This window comes from Clupea harengus, chromosome 15, assembly GCF_900700415.2.
Source record: "Clupea harengus chromosome 15, Ch_v2.0.2, whole genome shotgun sequence".
Classification (NCBI taxonomy): Eukaryota; Metazoa; Chordata; class Actinopteri; order Clupeiformes; family Clupeidae; genus Clupea; species Clupea harengus.
In genome coordinates this window covers 8,913,731-8,935,093 of record NC_045166.1, presented here as the reverse complement: position 1 = coordinate 8,935,093, position 21,363 = coordinate 8,913,731, and the positions used below count along the sequence as shown (strand labels likewise).

At 41.3% G+C, this 21,363-nt stretch overlaps 2 protein-coding genes across 5 annotated transcripts in view; both read left to right on the top strand.

Moving 5' to 3' along the window:
- ches1 (checkpoint suppressor 1) overlaps positions 1 to 4,406 on the top strand; it is a 28,809-nt gene extending 24,403 nt beyond the window's left edge. The window contains exon 6 of the mRNA XM_012815560.3: positions 866 to 4,406. Within this exon, the coding sequence (XP_012671014.1) occupies positions 866 to 1,364 (499 nt within the window). The 3' untranslated portion in view covers positions 1,365 to 4,406. The remainder of the gene's footprint in view (positions 1 to 865) is intronic.
- A 2,121-nt stretch (positions 4,407 to 6,527) lies between these two features.
- Positions 6,528 to 17,371, top strand: gtf2a1 (general transcription factor IIA, 1). 4 transcript variants are annotated; one of them, XM_031581507.2, is made up of 11 exons: positions 6,528 to 6,780; positions 8,874 to 8,975; positions 9,368 to 9,521; positions 10,493 to 10,557; positions 11,396 to 11,470; positions 11,671 to 11,746; positions 13,068 to 13,201; positions 13,671 to 13,774; positions 14,239 to 14,530; positions 14,841 to 14,930; positions 15,065 to 17,371. In XM_031581507.2, exons 1-11 carry the CDS (start codon positions 6,751 to 6,753, stop codon positions 15,170 to 15,172), a joined length of 1,230 nt encoding a protein of 409 aa, XP_031437367.1. In that variant the 5' UTR covers positions 6,528 to 6,750; the 3' UTR covers positions 15,173 to 17,371. The 4 variants fall into 4 exon arrangements, with proteins under 4 accessions (XP_031437367.1, XP_012671018.2, XP_012671019.2 ...); XM_012815564.3 differs by having other exon boundaries at positions 6,529 to 6,780; positions 13,671 to 13,772; positions 14,207 to 14,530; XM_031581508.2 differs by having other exon boundaries at positions 6,567 to 6,621; positions 13,671 to 13,772; positions 14,207 to 14,530.
- The last annotated feature ends 3,992 nt before the right edge of the window (positions 17,372 to 21,363 follow it).

Sequence of the window (21,363 nt, the reverse complement as noted above, 5' to 3'; positions counted from 1 at the left end):
GTACACGCACACACACATACACACACACACACACACACACACGCACGCACTCACATACACTCAGACATACAGAAACACACACACATGCATGCATGTATGTATGCATAAACACACACACACACACACACCACACCCACACACCACACACACACACACACACACACACACACACACACACACACACACACACACACAAACACATCAATTCACAGAAACGCACAAAAGCCCATCTGTAAATCTTTAGATGCGTAGAAAGGCCATGAGTTCATACCTCAGGATGCCCTAACAGACTCAAAGCGTCACTCACAGTGCCACAGAAAGCACAGCCTGTTCTTTTCCCCGTCACGGGCGAGGTGGGGTGTGGGTGTGACTCAGTCTCCATCATGAAAGAAACACACAGCACGTCTCTGGAGTGTCCTGAATGTTTAATAGCACTGAGTGCATGTATCAGACCTAGACCTCAGAAGGGGCGAGGCTATATGATGACAGCTCAGGCACTCGGGCAGGGTGCTGCCGCCGACCTGTGCCAATCCGACATGGCTAGGTTTTGCTCCTGACTCAGCTGATGTTTGGGGGCGCATCATAACAAATACCGCAAGAACCTGTGTCAGTGTGTCACAATCCTTAGCACTATTTCATATAACTAATATCTCAGTTTTCTTATTTTTTCACCATACCTTACCCAGAGCGTATCATTCAAATATGCCATTTCGCTGGAAGGGTAATCGTTAAAGGTTGAGTTTTTGTTGTCCAATAAATATGGCACTAGTATTGCTGGTCTCAAAACAGACAACAAAACTTCATATTGCACCTTTAACATGCTAAAATAGCAGTGCCTTAATGCATCCTCTCTGTCTGTTCTCAGGTCAGCTTTGGGTGACTTCCTCACAAAGGGAACTGGCAGCTTGCTCAGTGACTCTCCTTCAGCCAGCGACTCAGATGCCCAGGAGGACCACACCTACAGCAGTGCCACATCTGCCAAAACACCCCCTCCATCCTCCTCCCAAGAGTCCAGTCGAGTCGATGTCAAAGTTGAGGATGGGGAGGACCCAGTTGAGTGCCAGGAGGTCAAGCAGGAGCCTCAGGACATTCCGCTGGACGTGGGTGTTGACTCCTCCCAGCAGCAGGCGTTGTGGAGGAAGGTGCTATGGGTCAAAGGTCGTCCGCGGACGCCTGGAGACACACTGCCCCTGAAGAAGAGGCGTGCCGCTGAGAAGCCCCCTGATAGCGACGACGAGGAGATGAAGGAGGCGGCGGGGTCGCTGCTGCACCTGGCCGGCGTACGATCCTGTCTCAACAACATCACCAATCGCACTGCCAAAGGCCAGAAAGAGCAGAAAGAGAAAGAAGCTCAAAGAAACTAATAAACGCAAGCAAAAAAAGAAAGAGTTAAAAAAAAAAAATTAAGTAATACATGCAGATGAAACGGAGGATTAAACAGAGGAGAGAGCATTTTTCTTTCTCTGGCAGATTTTTAAAGTTTTGTTTGTTTTTATTTCCAGGATATCAGGTGAATTCTACTTTGTGGCAATATTAGACAAAACAAATCACTGTTTCCCTTTTTTGTTTTTAAATTCTATTTTATACGATATATTATCATGTGTGTGTGAGTTTGAGTGAAATGGGTCTGAATGTATGTCTGAAAAAATATATATATACAGTTAATGTGCGTGTGTGTGTGTGTGTGTGTGTGTGTGTGTGTGTTTGTGTTTATGTTTATGTTTCTCTCTGTAAGAGGATAAAAGCCATATTGTGGATGTCATCATTTAGAAAACTTGTGTCCATATGAATTAGGTCATAAATATTATTTTGGCTCTGAGTGGAGGCTGAGAAACAGCAACTGGCAAAGTTGTAGCAAATCACCCAACTGGTTATTTAGACAGGAACGCTAGTTTTTCAGACATTACTTGCTGCTCATACGGGAGTGCCAAAGACAAAAAAACACAGGAAGTAGACACATTCAGATGTGTTGATTGATGATTACAAGGTAATCAACATGCTATCACAGGCAGTTTACCTCACAGAGTTAGCACAGATGAGAACTATACCTGAACAGAACCCATACCTGAGGTGGAAAATCCCACTAGAAATAAAGTCCAGTGCATTGTGTTTAAAGGACAACAATCAGTGCATATTGAAGAGGCTGGAGTCTTGATACTTCCCAAGTCTTTTCATCGGTGCAAATTAGCTCAGTGGCTCAGTGCAGGAAAGATATGTGTCCATGGCTGTGTAATTGTGAGCAGGATGCTGGGTCAGAGGCAATATTGATATCATTTCATCACGTCTTGTGTACATTTTTCCCATCTTTGTCTGTCATTGAATTGAACACTCAGATTGAATGATAAGTGACACTAACAACCCTGCCTGTCATGTTACAATATTGTTGTGTACGAGTGTTCATTCGGTCATTTTGATTTGACTCTTTTTTTTTCTAGTCCTCAAAACAAACTAAGCAATTTTTGTCCTTCATGGACAACACTGAACACTGTACAAAGTAAGAACATTTTTTCTTGTCTTTTCTTTTCGCAAGATAAGGCAGTTTGGCCTTTAGGGTTTTATGAGTTGGAATGCATGGGCATCTGTAAATAAGATTGAAAAAGTATTTTTTTTTCAAACCATGTAAGATAATAATGTATTTAGCATGAAGCATGACTTATTTTCATATAACTATAAATCCTATACAGAGGCTTCCCCCTCAGCTCTTATAAGTGTTTTTTTTCTCCTTGTCATCAAGTGAACATTTTCACCCTTTAAAGCATTCACTCACCAACAACTCTCCTTGTCAGAAACGTCACTCTTAAATAAGAGGCTCTGTTTTCAGTATGCTTAAGCAGAGCCCTCTCTCCTCCTTGAGTCACACAGTATGTGTGTTAGGGAGTAGAAGGAAGAAGAACAGTGTGTGTGTGTGTGTGTGTGTGTGTGTGTGTGTGTGTGTGTGTGTGTGTGTGTGTGTGTGTGTCCACTTTGTACACCCTTTAACTTTGTGCCTGCCTTATATATCTGTATTTGGGTGTCTTTGACCAGTGTTGTTTTTTTCATCCATCTTTGAATTTCTAATTTATAAAAGTGTTTTACTATGTTTGTTCGCTGTAAATGTATGTACGTCACAAACTTCCTCCTCGAATGGTTTAGTTAAACACCGACCGCATATATAGCAGTTTAAGACTCTGACAAACAAGGGACAGTTGTGCTTACGTTCACAACATGGGGTGGTGTGCTTGTGTAAAAACATCACCATGTGGAATTTAATGATCAGGTGAAGGCTATGCTACATATTTAATGTCACTGAAGCAATTTTCCAGCACTTACAAAGTGGATGATGTACGACTAGTTTCCAGCATAATCAGCAAATAACGAATGTGAATCAGTGAGTGCAAGATATATCCGTATGTTACGGGTTTACCCTGAGGATATTACAACTATACATGCAGCTGTACAAAAAAAAAAGAAATTCTAAAATGTTACAATTTGTTGTTGTATCACTTTAGTTGCACATAAAGGACAGAACTTTAGAAGAATGTTTTGGTGGTTGGGTATTGTGGTTTCAGTGATATCCAGTCGATTTTGGTCCATAAAAAAAAACATATGGTGAACACCAATCTGGGTGTTCCCTTAAAAAATACACACAACAGTGAGGAGAACAACAGCTATTTAGTTTGCATTGTAAAATATATACTTGACCCAATCCGGTTGCATTACTTGTTTGTGGTATGTGGTAATTGAGGACACTGACAGAATGTTAGGGTCAGGTTGTGTGTCACTGCCTTGGGTGTCTTTGCACTGTCGTTTGCTGTCGAGTTTGTCATGACACTTGAAGTCGGCATAATCACTCTGTCAATTCAGGCACTTAGCTGTACACATACACCAAAGTTGACAGTGAGATTTTGCTCTTTAAAGGGGAATGTCTAAAGTTTGATCTGAGTCATTGTTGAGAAAGGGAGGGGGGAGTTGGTAAGCATAAGTTGGAAGGCTGAAGTAGAATTCACTGCCTCAAATGTCCAGAAAATGAGATTCTTCAATAATTGTATTCAACTTGCCAAACACCCGTGCAGAAGAAAATACTGTTAATTTGTTTTAGTTTAACAAATTAATACTGTTAATTTGTTTTGTTTTAGTCACTGCCCATCTGGTGAATCCTTAGAATGGATTCCACCTTAGAGGAAGCAAGTACACAAACACTCTAAGTGTTATGTTCAGACTGGAGGTAGCACATTCTATTTCCACTATGTGCAATCACATTGCCAAAGAACAGTCTAAAAATATATCATAACTGCTTGTAAATATCACACTGTCCTTTATGTGACAATAAATGTCATGTTTCTTCCTTTTTTATCCAGATACTTACAATAATGTTTATGTAATGTATTGTCTTCCAGTTGCAATAATAAAGAAATGAGTTTGAAGAGTGGGTGAGTCAGCTTGTGCTGTGTTTAATAGGCCTATTTTGTTTGATGATCTGTTCTGTTCTTTTCTGTTCTGAAGTGTTATGAGCTGTAGATGATCCGGGTTCACATTGCCACTGTGGGCCTACCTGGGCAAGACACTGTCATGTTTTCATGTTGCCATTTTTGAGTCTGCCCCCAGATGCCCATTCATAATTAAAGCCAAGACAGACTTAATCACAAGCCACTACCTCGACGCACTCGTGACCAACCACTGGAGCCTGTGCTGTTGCTATGCAACTACAGAGGAGGAAAAAGCTCAGAAATTGCTCACTTGATCTGTTTATGGTTTCCATCACTTCATTAAGATGCCAGCACTCTGACTTTTTTCAGATTTTATATTCATGGGATTTACACTAGGCTATCCATATCGACAGGAAGGTATCCAGCTGTAAGCTTACAGTAAAGAGGTGATTGCTTTCAAACAATGAGTGTGAACAAACAACTTGGTATCTTAAATACAAATGAAGGATTTTAGTGCTAAGGAAACTAAAGAAGGATAAAGTAATTAAACAAAGTAAGTAATTTCAGCTGATGTTTTTATCAAAAAGGACATTTACCATCACAAAACAATAAGATAGAACCACACACTTAGTTTTTTACACTTTGATGAGCAATGCATGCTTTATTAGCCCGACTAAAGACTGCAAAACTGCTTAATGATGGAATGAGAACCAAGCTCTGAAATTTAGATCACCCCTCTCCCCACTTTGTCCACCGAGACAAGTTTCCATGGTGATGGTGGTGGAGGCAAGGTGCTTTGTCAGTTTTCATTTAGCTGCTACTCCTTCAGTCCTTCTAGTTTCACAGTAAGCTTATATCACCCATGGTTGGAAATATGTGATAAATATCATGAACTGTAATGTCCTGTCTTTCCATACATTTAATTTGGAATCTAAACCTTCAAAGGAAGTTTTTAAATATTTGAATTAAATAGTTAATGTTTTTATTTTTATTTTAAGAAGAAGAAACATTCAGATTAAGAGTACATATCAGATGACATCTAAATAATAGCTTTTAGGGAACAAAATATAAAAAATAAATATTGATTTTAAATATAAGCTATTTGGTTAACTATTTGGGATATATGCATATCACCAAATAGTTTATATACATACTCTAAACCTAGATATTTCATTTAAAACATAACCTCATATTAACTAACATAACCTTGAAATTAATATAGTATAATTTACACATATATCATTTTACTACAGCACTGCAGTTTTTTATAAACAATTACATTAGATACAATACAGCATTTAATTTCTAAATATGCAGTAATATGCAAGTAATTACTCAAGAATTCAGAAATTGGGTCAAATAATTGTTTGTGACAACCATGATCATTGAGGGATCATGTAGGCCTACGGGAGTTTTATTTTAGACTAAAAGTGTGAGACCATTTGACTGTGAGGCCAGTTGGCGTACCACTTGGTATGGTCTGCTAGCGTGTGCATTTGTGCTCCTGGCGTCCCCTAGTGGTTTGATATTTAAGCATGAAATGGCATCAGAGCCCGTTATGCTCATTTCAGTACACACCATTCTTTTGATAAGACCGCCGTATGGTTTAGGTTTAGGTTTACAAGAAATGAAACATGTAGAACGAGTAAAACAAGTAGTTTTGACATTTGTATGGAGTTTAGTAACACATTGTGCACATACACACTTGTCTACAAAGTCCTCTTGGCTAAGATACTTTAAAAAGTAATGTCAATGATTTTTGACAGACTCTCGTTGTTCCTTTAAAATTATCTAACTACATCTTTAAATCTAGATCTAGATAATGCAACATCCAGAGGATCATAATCATTTTGTTCAAACTCATCCTATTGCAGTATTGAGGTTTATCGGCCCTACATTGTATCAACCTGAAAGTTAGGTAAGCGAGGGAAAGTTTTTTAACATATGTAAATAATATGACGAAAGACTGTTAGTAAATAAACAAAATTGTAGTAAGAAATTGTGAACTACATTTCCCAACAACATTCTTTCCTGACTTCTTCAGACGACATGCGCGTAAGCATTATTCCCGCGATAATTTGCGATATGACCGGTTTGACCCAGCCCTATGTCTCGCGCATTCGCAGCTCCATCGCTCAGTATATAAAGGAGGACAACGACGGTGAGAGGACGGCTGGGACGGTGCAGCCCTGGAACTGTGAATAAGACCGTAAACGTCTGTGTTTTATTTGTAAAAGTTATGCCGGCTACTTTTAAAATATTCACTTCAATGTTTTAGAGTATTTTTTTTGCTTTTGCTCTTTGTCCTCGCTTGTTTTTCGTGTGATTTTACACAACGCTAATAATGGCGAGCTCGGCTAACTCGAACCCAGTGGTAAGGATCAATCTAAGACAAGTGTAGACACTAGACAGCCAGTGAGACTAGCTAGCTGTGCAATGGCAAATGGTGTCTTTTCAACCACCGTGTTGGTGTTGAAACAAATCAGTGAAATACGATGGCAGTTTGTCAAACCCTCTTGAAGTTGGTTTTAATAAAAGTGGTAGCCATTCACAATCGGCCATTTTACCTTTGCTAACCTATTTTGAAACCACACTTCAGTCCTTGTAGGTTCAGTTGGCAGCAAGCTGGTCATGGCGTACTAGGGACGAAACTTGGCTAGCTAGTAGCGATGATTTTTAGAGGGAAATGGTTAGTGGGCGATTAGGTGCTTGGGTGACAGTTTGTTAAGCTAAAATATTGTTTCAGCTATTTCAACTTATCCTCTTGGCAAGTTGAGGTTGAACATAACCTTCTTGCTTCAGCTCGCAGATATGGTTTTCATACTGAAGTTTTTCACCCCACGCTGTTGTGTGGACTAACGTAAATGTAAATAATGTTAACCATTAACAGCTATCAGTTAAGTTGACTAGTGGCTGGATTTAAGTCTAGCTGGAGTATGCATTGACGTGGTGATTGTCTGCTGTGTCACTAGCTTCCTAGCCAGTTAACGTTAGCTCGCTAGCTAGCCATTAGCTAGCTAGACAGCCTTGGCGTCCCAGTTGGAAAGCACCTTCTCATCTGAAGCGCAGTTTCCTAAGCCCGTTTCGACTAAACTCCACTCTTCTGGCTAAGTGCGGTTCCCAGTAAATTTAGTGCGGCTATCAAGCTAATGTCATCACCGTATCTTTGAATTGTTCCACCGTTCCATGAAATACAGCTGAATATCTTGGAACCCTTCATTTTCTGCGTTCACAGTATTGCACTTCACATTTACCCCCTCGTAATATTAAAAAAAAGAGAACAAAAACATGGCAGTGAACACATTAACGAGAGCTAGCTCGTAAAGTCCAAAATGCCTCAGCACTCTTGTGGCGTGCGTGGAAACGTTTCGTCGTAATGGCTTCCATCCCTCCTCTCTAGGCGCTTCTGACCCTCCTCCTTTCCACCGCTTGGTTTTATACAGCCATATCGGCTCTCTAATATAGACTGCCCGGGATGGGAAGGTGCTACTCAACGCTACGTCACCGGCACTACATATAAACACCAGACTGAGCTTTAAATAGTGAGCAGACGGTCCGGGAGAGGGAGGTCCACGCTTCGGACAGGATAGGGCTAGTGGCCTTTGTCGTTTATGTGACCATTTTTCCTCCGGACAAGCGATGCGGATATTAGAGCGCCTTTTATGGTGGTGCAGTTGCGAAATGTTTATTTTGTCCGAAGACGGTTTGCCGTGTTTGCAACAAATTCGCTAGTTCAAAAGATGTAACAATAAAAAAATGAGTTTGTTCAGATGGTTGGTCCTGTTTCCACCGACGAACCTTAAAGCAACCGACGTGTTAATGTTGCTAGGTCGGCTATGACATGTAATAAGATATTAGCTCAGAGAAGCATGTCAGGAAGAGACTGGAAAAACTTGTCCGTCCGATTGCTAGCGAGCGAACCATGCAAAGACCAGTGTTATTTAACAGTCTTTGGCGCTAATATGTCGGTCTATGCAGTGGACCACATTGTTTATACTGCCATGTAAATCATTCTATGTAGACATTTGTAGACAATGATTTTGTCATTAAGTGTAACAAATTGACGTTAAAAACGTTCTAAAAAAGTATAACAAATTGCTTACCAAGGAAAGCTTATTAAGTGGTGTACAAGCTGTTATATTTTCTGATTGGTCTGCCATTCTGTGTTGGTTTCTAAATCCTCCAAACTTAGTGTTTAAGTGTAGTGAATTTGTCATTGTGCTTTACACACCATAGCTGTTTTGAATACTGTCTGATAATTACACTTGCTAGATTTTTAATATTTTTTTTTTAGACATGCATAACGCTGCGTCCCACGTCCCATCTGCCATTGCATAGGTCACACTGGTATTTGAGTCCACAAGAGATGAGATTGTGATTGATGTGCTACTCTCCTTTTAGCTTGCCCTGTATGCTCAGCCTGCTAGCAGTTGACCCTTGGGACTGTGCTGTGATTTTGTTCCCTAGCCTAAACTTTACAGGTCTGTGATTGATGATGTCATCAACGAAGTACGGGAACTTTTTCTGGACGAGGGTGTGGATGAACAAGTGCTTATGGAGCTCAGAACGGTAAAATACATTTAGAAAAATGTTTTTCTAAAATGGCAATACCCAGTGCTTATTGTATTTTTCTTGTATAGTTTTCCAGTATGACGTGCAAACTGAGAACGCAATATTGTAGGGAATGTAGACCGGCCAGCACTAGGGTCTGAGTATTGCTGCCCAAAGCTTGCGCTGCAGTTTCATTGACAGGTCACTGACACATGAGACACTTTCCATAGCCATTGTGGTCACAGTCTTGATAATGAGCAGTTGAAAGGATGCAACGGGTTGGAAAAAAAGTTCCCTCGAGTACTGCACCAACACTAACCCCCCCGATCAATCTCTCCCTTTCTCACACACACTCACTCACTAACTGACTCTTACTCACTCACTCATTTATTTTTACACACTGGCCACAGCTTTGGGAGAATAAGCTGATGCAGTCAAAGGCAGTGGAGGGCTTCCATACAGAGGAGCAGCAAGCCCTGCAGGCACAGCAGCAGCAAGCCCAGCAGGTTCAACAGAGCCAGCAGCAGGCCCAGCACCCAGTCATTCTGCCCCCCCAGCAGCAAGGTATGGAGACACACATACACACACACACACACTGACTACACTCGTTCTTCACTCTTTCTCTGGCTGTGCCACACTTCTGTTCTTGCTCTCTCTCTCTCTCTCCACTCTCTGCATACAAAATGGCACTTTTCCTCACTCATGTTTTGAGTTTTTGCATTCTCTAATGTTTAAGTACCCTCCTTACTGTGTCTTGTTTTGCTCACGCCATCCATCACACACAGCACACCCATGCCCAGTCTATAATTTACTCCCTCACACATAGTTACAAGCAAGCACTTGGAGTACAAGTGCATTAGTTTACCCAATACTTATTTTACACATTATATACTATATACACACATTTATAAAAAAAAAAATAGTTTATTGATCAAAGACAAGAACATCAAAAGAAAGGTTATAGTTACATTAACACCCATTACAGAGACAGCTAAAGGAAAAGTCCTCAGCACAAATATCCATACATATAACACAAAAGAAAAATACAGACAGAAAAAAAGGGCAAACATTTGTTTAAAAAAATGTTACTCTCTTCTCTCAAAACATTACTAACAAGGCAGGGCTCCATCTCTTCAAGAATTTCTCTCTGGAGCCTCAAGTTGAAAGTTATTTCCTCTTCTATAGAGCCATACACGCTCTATCCATGACTGACATGTTGGGACGGTGGGCTTCAGCCAACTGACAGTGATTTCTTTACTGACTGCTGCCAGGAGGATTTGCATATACATTATTTTTTACCATGACCTATTTTATTTAATTTTTATTATTCTGTAGACATGCATGCTGTACACTTCCTGTTTTGATGTAAAGAAAGGGCACTTAACACTCAGCCTGTTTTATCCATCAGAGCTGTCATGCAAAGCGCATGTTGTCATACATCTGAAATATGTTAATGCCCCACGCAGGCTGCCTTCGGTCTGCTTGAAAGCCCTGTCAGCCTCTTAACCCCTGTTCACCCCCCCCCCCCCCCCCAGCTCCACAGCAGCAAGTCATCGTTCAGGACCAAAAGATCATCCAGGCCGTGAATGCAACAGGAATGGTGAGTCTGTGTGTGGTGCATAGAAGGCCCAGATTAAGCTGATATGGGGGACAGTTTGTTCTGCCTGCATGTGTGTGTTCTGTCTGTTGTGGTGGTTAGCAGTCCTCTCTGTCCCTTGTGGCAAGAGGGGGCTGTGGGCATGAATGTGGCTGTGGGCCAGCTGGGCAGCTTGGGGACAGATGGGTGGAGGAGGGGCCACGGAAATCGATTTACAAGAGCTGTGCTTCTCAGACAGGATTAGGGAGCAGGTTTCCAGCTAGGAACACATCTCGCATGTTTCACTCACTCACTCACTCACTCACTCACTTACTCGCTCTGCCGTCTCTCTTGTCTATCCCTCTCTCTCTCCTGGTCTTTTCTTGTTCTCTAGCTTACATCCTCGTCTCTCATTGTCATCTTTGCTTTCCTCTCGCCATCTGTTGGCAGCTTGCGTGTGTTAATTCAAGCACATTACCGTTGGTGCATGTTTTCTCCTTCCTAATTCATTATAAGCCTTTGTGTGATGACTCCCACATAACAACATGGGCATTTAGACTCCATTTAAACAGATGGTTGGTCGTAGTCTCTGTTTATTGTGCTGTGGTGGCCTGTTTAAATTTGTTCTGTGTTTTAAATATTTATCTAGTAATGTCTTTTATGATCTTTGAACGTATGACAGTATATTTCATTATTAGTAGCTGTTGATGTGTGCTTACTGTGTTCTCACATTTCTTAGAATTAGTTTGAATCCACCCTTACTGGGGTGTTCTAAAAATGTTGACTTATTATTGCTTGTATAGATGTTCTGATGTGATGAATTGGGATTAATAGACATAGTTTCCCTCTTAATCATTATCAGAGATTTCAGCCCCGAGGTCCCCAGTCTATGTGTGACTCTCCATTCGTATTTGTTCATCAACCCGCCACTGAAAGAGTAGGAAGACCTCCTTCACTTTGGCTGTGTGACGTCAGTTACCTCAGCCGTATTCAACTCAGTCTGTGTTTGTGTACCCCATGCTGTGTTTGTCTGAGCATAAAGTCAAGCACTCTTTCATGTTTTTATTATTATTATTATTATGATTTATTATATATATTTTTTAAACCCTCCTTTGTTCACCTTTGTCCTATCTCCAGAGTGCAGCGGCCACCGCAGCCACACTAGCTTTGCCCACAGGTGTAGGACCCTACCAGCAGCTTATCACCAGTCAAGGTAACTTGTGCTCACTGGGTCATGATGTGGAGTTCCTGTTGCAGCAGTGCCCATGCATATTCAAATCTTCAGTGTTCATGTGCCCTGCCAGCTCGCTCTCAATGACTTTTGGTACACATGGGAAGTAATGACACATGAGTGTCCTCAGGGTAAGGACTAGTGCTGAGTGGAGAATGATAACACGAGAAGGATGCATGCAAATTCTTGATAATGGCTCGAGTATTTTTTAAGTCAAAGGTTTTTATTTTTTTATTATTTTTTTTTATTAACTGCTCAAAAATGCATCTCCCCACCTAAGGAGCCTGAAATGCAGTTTGTGTCAAAATTATTTGGAAATTCACACCCCTTATTCTCGGTTCCATGTCTCAAGAAGTACTCATTGCCCTGTCAAAATAAACAGCAGGACTAGCAATTTGCCCGTGATGCTACTTGCTAGTCTGTGCCGCAAACTATTGCGAAGTAATCCAGTTTTGAAATGACATGAAATTTCAGCCGTCATAAACTGCTTCCATCTCTGCAATTATCTCCACACACTCATTAGTGTTGTTTGAATTACTCACCAAGTTGTTATTGATGTAGACACGAAGCAGGTTTCAAATTATGCAAATATTCTGCATATACACAGACGAAATGTCCCACCTTCATGGCACCGGATCATACATTCCTGTCTATACATATCTGACCTGATGTCAATAATTTTTGTGAGATGTATAAGTATAACGATTTAAAAGATGCAAAATGGGTTTTCCGTCATATGAAACTTATACAAGTAATATATCAAATGATGGGAAATGTGGACAGCCCTGACGGTTCTAAAAAAAAAAAAAAAACTTATAGCATGTATGGCTACAACTACTAATATTGACCAAGATAGAAGTTTAGTAGTAAAGGTACTGACACTGCTGAAAATAACCTGTAAAGGTTACTTCACCACAAGCGTTCTCCAGCAGCAAGACTACACTTTTCCCGCTTTTATGAGATTTCCCTCATAATTATAAGGGGGGGGGGGGGGGGGGGGGCATTTCTACACTGAAACCATAAGATATAATCCAGGTTTTGAACAGGCTAAAACTATTTGACCAGGGTTGTTTGATTTTTATCATTAAAGGTGCAGTTTGCCATTCTAAACCTCCAGAGTTCATACCTGGCTCTGTCACTAGGAAACGATAAAAAGTGGTTCTGACCGAGCACTACACTGTTCTAGCCAATCAACAACGCTGCTTTGGGAGCACTGCATTTGATAGTTCAAATGTCTGTACACAGTGTCTATCACGGACATGTGCCTTTAATCCCTCTTCCTCGCTCCTCCCACCGACCCCAGGTCAAATCCTGCAGGTGGTGAGGGCGGCGAACGGAGCCCAGTACATCATCCAGCCTCAACAGCAGATGGTGCTGCAGCAGCAGGTCCTGCCCCAGATGCAGCAAGGAGGCGTGCAGGCCCCCGTCATCCAACAGGTACCCAGCCACGACCCCCACAGCTAATGTCACCTCCAGCCACCTGTATAGGCAGAGTTGTTTTTTTAAAAGCATTTGATGGTGGCAAATGATGAACATGCTTAAAGGAAATCTTATTGTTTTATTCTATTTTCTGTAAACAGGAACTCTTCGGTGAATGTGAATTCAGTCATGGCCAAGTTGCCCTCATTGGCTCACGTTCAGTTTTTATTTACATGGGGAGCGAGGCAAATGCTTAGTTTGTTTGGAGGACATCTTTAGTCTGTCAGTGCTGCTTGTGTACAGTAGCTCAGTTATGTACATGTATGTGTTTGTCTGTGGGATTCTCAGTTCATACCACACATCTCCCTGCACAGATATCTGTGCCACTACAGCTCTGTCTATGCTGGTTGTATATAGGAGCTCTTAAATGGTAGTGGCTTGTCTTTTTTCGGATTCTAAGTTCGTGCCCCATGTCTCCTTGGGACAGGTCCTTGCCCCACTACAAGGGGGCATCCCCCAGCAAACAGGTGTCATCATCCAGCCCCAACAGATAGTCCTCGCCGGGAACAAAGTACAGCAGAACGCACAGGTACGCTTTAAAAACATGTCTATCTGTTTTACTAATGGTGGACAATTTCTGAAGTTTTTTTTAGGTATGTGTATGTTCACTGCTCGTGTGATGTGATAACATTTCTTGTATGCACTCATTCTGGATTTGATCTTCACCTCTGTTGGTTTGACAGTTAATTCTTTGGTTAGGGTGGTTAGATTGATAATAGATTGTTGTAGATCTTTTATGTTTTCTCCATATACTTTCTATGTTTTACTATCCTTTCTGGCACATGAATAAGTTAGTGGGAAGTTCAGTCTGAGACAGTGCACAGGCGTAGATTGAACTTCTGTTCAAACCTGAATGCTAATCAATCCTCGACAGTTGGCTTGGTCAGTTATTGTTTTGTTGTGGCCAATGGCCAGTGTCCAGTTTACCTATAATTCTGTTTACGCCCCATGTGACGCGTGAAGGTCATGCAGACGGCAACCATGCAGACGGCAACCATGCAGACGGCAACCATGCAGACGGCAACCATGCAGACGGCAACCATGCAGACGCAGCCGGGCCAGGTGGCTGCACAGTTGCAGGTGCAGGCTCAGCCGCAACCCCAGCAGCCTCAACAGCAACAGGCTGCACAACAGCAGCCTGTCCAGCAGCAGCCTCCCATGATGCTGCAGGTGGACGGAGCCGGGGACACCTCCTCCGAGGAGGACGAGGAAGAGGAGGATGAGTATGATGAGGACGAAGATGAGGACAAGGACAAAGACGGCGGAGAAGACGGACAGGTGGAGGAGGTAGGCAGTCTGTGATTTTATTCACGTGTTCAATTCAGCGAATTGCTCCTCATGGACCTGGCTGTCCCTTTTGTGTTTGCGTGTGCATGTCTGTGTGTGCTCAAAAAAACGTGCTGTTCATGCACAGTCCTGGCTCTGTAAATGGGAAAAGCGGACTATATGTTTAAGGACTTGGGAGACTTTTCAGCATGGCTAAGGTTCTATCGTTGTTCTTTAAGGACTTGGGAGACTTGTCAGCATGGTTAATGTTCTGCCGTTGTTCATTTCAGTGTGGTTAATGTTCTATCGTTGTTCTTTTGTTGCTCATTAGGAACCTCTTAACAGTGGCGATGATGTCAGCGATGAGGAAGACCAAGAGCTTTTCGATACAGAGAATGTAGTTGTTTGCCAATATGACAAGGTAAGTCTGGCAAAGGGAAACAAACTTCAAATAAAGCCGTGGACTTCCTTTTTGACAGCACATTTTACCTTACTGATAAGAAGAGGTCAAATGTTAATCAATTGAACTGTGTTTTTTTTTTTTTTTGCTTCTAGATTCACAGAAGTAAGAACAAATGGAAGTTCACCCTGAAAGACGGCATCATGAACCTGAACGGGAGGGACTACGTCTTCTCCAAAGCCATAGGGGATGCGGAGTGGTAAGCAAAATGCAGCAATCCGAATGATGAGAAGACAAAAACAGAAAAAGGCGGAATCGGAACACAAACAGCGGGGCAGCCATCCAGAACTGTCTAGTCCCAATGTTAAGACGCATCAAGACCTGGGACTGTATGCATTTCAGTTGGTGTGTGTGGTGGGCAGGCCTGTGGGAATACGATGACCCCCCTTTACAAAAGAAAGAAAAAAAACGTTTGCAATTCTCGCTAATAGCATCAACATATATATATATATATATATATATACACACACACACACACACACACACACACACACACACACACACACACACACACACACGCAACCAATCCTCGAATGCCAGTGACTGGCAGTTGATTGCTAACAGATCACACAAAGAGGAAAAGGTTCACAAATCGCAATTGTTTTCTCACTCGGATCACCACCTCGTCAAAATCGCGTTTTAAGAACAGAAAAAAAAAGCATCTATGGATAGTGGACCATGTTGAACTCACCCATCCAGACCATTAACAGGTTCGACCAAAATAAATATTAAATCATTTTTTTTAAAAAGAAGAAAAAAAAAGAAGGCAGGATGAGGAGAGTGACTTGAAGTAGAGTGACTTCAAGAGTGCCTGTGAAACAAGCACTAAAGTGAAGATTAAGATTAAGCCTTTTGATTGCACATTTCCTTTTATCGGCTTCACATCAGCACATTCTGGTACTGCACCCCGTACTCTCGTTCTATTCCTGCCACACAGTAATGTGCCTAGTCTGTCCTGGTCCCCAGCCTACAAACCTTCATGCCCTGCCATTGTTTTAAAGGATAGTTAATAAAGGAAATGACTTAACCCAGCGAACAAACACTACACGAAGGTGCCGAAGAAGAGCGAACTGTTAATATGTGATTTTAGTATAAATGTTTGAGCAGTTATATAGCAGCGTATCGGATGAATTAAGAAGACAAAGTTCTTGATTTCCACAATCGCCACCCCCACCCCCCTAATTTTTTAAACAAGGAATTAAATAAACCAATGAGAAACTTAGCTGTGTGTAATTGGAGCTAGTGTCAATTTTCAACCTGTCTGTGTTACCTGTCAACTTTTTATTTCTCTCCCCTCTCCTGGATTAAGTTCCTTGGTGTAGGCTGAAGTTTTTTTGCACTCTCGGTGGGTTTGCTGTGGCGCGTGCGTTTGCCCAACTGCATGCTTTACCCAGATGGCTTTGTGCGCTTGTGTGTCTTTTGTGCGTGTCAAGTCACTCATCATTCGTTAGCCTAAAACAACGATGTCTGTACAATGTTTTTGACACCTCACTTCCTCCAATGTTACAAGATGGTAGAGGCTGTTTTTTCCTTTTTTTTTTTTTTTTGTGGTATTTATTCCTGAAAGCTCAGGCACCATCGTAATTATTTGGGGCGGGGATGGGGTTACACACTGTACCAAACTGTGCTCTTACAAAAAAGGAAAGAAAAAAAGTGTTCCTTTTTCCTCTGTTGGCTGGACAAGACTTCATCATGTGCTCTACTGTCGATTTCAGCCTAGTCTTGGGCGTTACTTTTAATCATGTTTTTCTTTTCTTTTACCTTTTTGAGTGGTTTAATTTCATTACCCGTCTACTCAAGTCACTGCCCTAATTCGGGTGAGGGGTTACACTCTTGCTTAACTGTGAGGTCAAGGGAAATCTACACCTGACAGGGACCACCCCACCCCCAGCCCCTACATCACCAAGGTGAGGAGTTGGATGGAACTGCAGGTCACTTCTCTGTGACTAAATTCTTTGAAAGATTTTAGAATAGGTGTGCAAATAAATATATATAATTTTCTTTTTCCTCCATAGTCCAGTACTTTCTCACTGTCCATTTCTTATTTGTGCCTTTTTGATTTGTTTAATATCAGCTTACCGGCAAATAAGTAAAGGATGGTATTTAATGATGCAGGTGTTTTAAAGAAACTGTTTTCTCTGCTTTGTTTTTATAATTGTTAATGTACCACGCGTTTCAACTGCTGTCTGAAGAACTGTTCTGAGAGGGAAATGTATTACGTTTGTATTATTCACAATACTGTTTTTGAATCAAGATTGCTCTTTGTAAATGACTTGACCATCTCTTGGAAGGCTGTGCTTTGAATACCAATAATTAGAGAAGTTAGTATTTTGTTGAACTGAAACCCATTGAGTTTTTGCCTTTGCTAAACTTTTAATTAAAGTAATATGGGAAAAATAAAAGTGTGTTGGTTTGTTAATTTTAAGAAGAAAAAAAAGGTTCATTTCAGATGCTGTAAATTTAAAGATCTAAAGCTTGTTTTTCACAAGGTGATGGACATTTTCTCAAATGGGAGGTGCTGTCTCTAGTGACAGGAGGCTTTCAGGTATGCTTAGACACACGTGTTAAAATGTGACCCCCCTAGAGGAAAACTGCAATCTAGGCCTGTAAGACTGAGAATCCGTGAAGGGAAGTTCATCAGTCAATGCAGAAACTGCCTGGTACAGTCCTTCCTGCCGAAAATGCGAAGGAACAATATTGCAAGTAACCGTGTGCTTCACGGTTTCTATGTTGTAATATTAAACACATGTCTGACTGAATAAGCCATAGGCCTATGATCAGGAAACTAGGTCAATGTCTCTGTGTTTAAAATGATTCCCCGAAGATCTGTATTGACAGGACTTAGACAAACTTTCCTGTGGCCTTTTAAAAATGTGCAGAAAAACCGGAAGTGACGTGACCTTTATGCAAAACGTATTCACTGCTTTGGATTGAATGTGTTTGGGAAAATTATCCTGCTTCCCACAAAGCAGAAATTATTCATGAGCTTGGATGACTGTGAGTTTCAAACACAAGATTTACATTAAAAATGTCCAAAGATGTTAGATGGCAGCTATTAAATCTCATATTCTGTAAAGTTATGACTGTCCAATGTGCCCGCTCAAGAAAACTCCAGACAGCTAGAGGCACGTGCCAGTTTTGCTGAATTCAATGAAAAGTGTAATGGATTATAACCATGAACTGCATCTCTAACATTGCCGTCAGCGTTCTCCCTACACAGCATCAGTAGTCAGCAGTACAACCTGGTTTTCTCATGTGTTTTCACAGTTCTATAAACTGTCACATGACCACCAGGTGGTGCATTGCTGATGCGCTAGACTTGTGCCTACTACACTTCAGTCACCTTCTGACAACGCAACATGGATTTGGTGTATAGTCCACTGCAAACGTCACACCTTCCTCTGGACTACATCAGTGCAATTGCCATTCAGACACCAGTGTGATATGTTTTAGGCTACTTGCTCTGGGAGGAACCGTGTCAAGATGCAGTTGATGCCCTGTAGACTCATTTCAGTGAGAGTACGGACTGCAACCGTTGACAAGTATAACAGCTCAAGTCATACACTATGAGAAACCATTATGTCAAGGAAACATGCTTAACATGGAAAGACTACTGAAAAGCTTGAAAAGTTCTGCCTTTTGTCATTTCGCTGAGGGACTTTAAATGATGATTTTCTAAACAAAGTTCAGGAGGGGCCCATAGGGATGATTGACAGCAAATAATCCCACCTCCTCCCTATTCTCCTCCATTTAGCTCACATTAGCCTACATAGCACACAATCAAAACAGGAAATGTAATGCCTTAAGCACTTGGATGTCTACATTTAAATGTTTATGGATTTTAATACACTACAAAAATGGCACTTCAGAAACAAAAAATAAAATATTAAGTAATAAGTGGAAAAAGCCATTTTTAACTGCAATTGGGAAGTTTTTTGGTCATGCTAGGTCTGTATTGTTCAAATGCAGTAATTCTTTACTGTTCTTATCATCCTCTTCATTTCAATTCAAGATGAGGGGAGACCAGGTAGCCTACAGTTGTAACACTGAGATACAATAGTTGTAACTTCCTCAGCTTGTGTCTATGTAATGAAACACATTGAAACTCTCAGTCAACATATGCGATGGCATCAACGTGCTGTGTTCAAAATTGCAGCTTGTGTCTCAGTCAAAAGTTGCAGCCAGAAGTCGTTTTCTGGAGCAAATTTGTCACCTTTAAGTTTTGCACAAGATTTTGATGCACAATTTCTCTGTTTTGACAGGAACACAAGTAACAGGTGGTTGTGAACAGTCATTTCTGAACTAGATGCTAGTGAAAGATCGTGGAATTGGGTGGAAATGCCAACTGAAAGATCTGCGGTTCCGACGGATTTCGTGTTTAAACACCACTGTTATACTATATTATGACAGACCACTATTTTAGCTCTGAAGTTACTTGCGGTTGCATGATTTAGCAAAGGACTCGCTGGAATGCCGGTCTGATGGGTAGGGTGTCGGTTTATTCTGCGTATACTAAGCACACACAACACGCTAGAATGGAGAGAGAGAATAAGGGATGGTTAGGAGATATTGTCCATAGTGTAGTGTCTCTTCTGTGTTGGCCTTGTCTTCAAAGACGGCGATGTTTCCTCAATATCCTTGCTCCGTTCTCTCACCACACGTAGCGGTGTGTCCACATGGCAAACCCACAGCAAAACCTAAGTCCACTGCATCTTCTGTATGATCTTCTCTGATTATATTTACATTTCAGTTATAGAATGGTAGAATACAAAACTTAACATAATGGGTGTGTCTGGGGGTCTGGTTCAAGGTGTAAGGTGGGATGTGTTTGGAAGGGGAACAGTATGAAAGGTGTGAAGGTCTGAAGACAGGAAGACCATCACCTACTCATGTATTACCTAAATAAGTATCATTACAAGTACTACTTATAAGAAATATAAAAAGTCAGACAGTGGCATTCAACCAACTTTATTCACTGAAGTTATTCACAGAAGCCAGAAACACTTACATTTACATTAACATTTCTGACCAATGTCTTTACTGTCCAACAAAAGCCTTCCGATCAGCCATGGCGTTTTTAGTCAGAGTTTGTGAGTTTGTGAGTGAGTTCATGAATAGCATCCAAGAGAATATGCCATCAGGTATAAAGCAGGAACATTGTCACTGGCCCACCTTCGAGAACTAGCAGGCAGTTTTTAAGTACTCAGGCTCAACACTGGACAGGAGAGAGGACGTTTCTGCAGGAAAGTATTGGGATCTTTTTTAAGGGAAACTTCATACCCAATGAAACTGGACCTTCTGGCAGAATTTGGTACATCTTCCTTTTACTTCATCAATGTACTGGCGGTTACCCCTGTCCAAAATCCGTCAAAGCTTATCCATCATCTATGAAATGCCAAGTTTACACATCAGACATTTAGATGCATCACTTAAAAGGATTTTTTTTATATATATAGCATTTATCTGTATGGCACTATGGTATGGCTTTGACTTATACTAACAGTCAAATTACTTACATGTCCAATTTCCATGAAACAAGGACACAAACCCATTATTTTAATTTTCTTTCATGACATCAGAATCTATGAAAGCCCTTCCGGCTCCAAATTACAGATCCAGGAGCGGAGACTCGGACTCCTTGTTTGGATTTGATCTCTCTTCCACAGTGCCTGTAAGGTCTTGTAGTGTTTGGCCTGGGTTGCTGGACAGTCTATGCCTGCAGGTTTGTTATCTCTTAAGACGCATAAGGAAGTACATGATTACATTATTTGAATCAAACAGTCATCATGTATTTTTTTGCAGGGGGTGACCCTCCAAAGAGTTAAGGTACCATTAACACCAAGAGAAGGAAGATGGTATTGCATTTCATTTACATTTACATTTACATTTTAGTCATTTAGCAGACGCTTTTGTCCAAAGCGACGTACAAGGGAGAGAACAGTCAAGCTAAGAGCAATAAAAAAGCATGGTGTAACAATAAATACTACTTTACATGAGAATTAGAAAAACAACAACCTAGAAAAGAGGAAAAAGAAGTGCAGGAATGTAACTGCTGAAGTGCAAGTTAAGCGCTAGTCAGGTGCCAGTTAGGAGGGGAGGTGCTCTCTGAAGAGTTGGGTCTTCAAAAGCTTCTTGAAGGTAGAGAGGGACGCCCCTGCTCTGGTAGTACTAGGCAGTTTCGTTCCACCAACGTGGAACTATAAAATGAAAATAGTCTGGATTGCCGTGCTTGCACGGACGGCAGTGCCAAACGACGCTCACTAGACGAGCGCAGCGTCCTGGGTGTAAACATTTGCCCTTACAAGAGCATTTAGGTAGGTGGGAAGCAGAACCAGTAAGCACTCTGTAGGCAAGCATAAGTGACTTGAACTTAATGCGAGCAGCTACTGGCAGC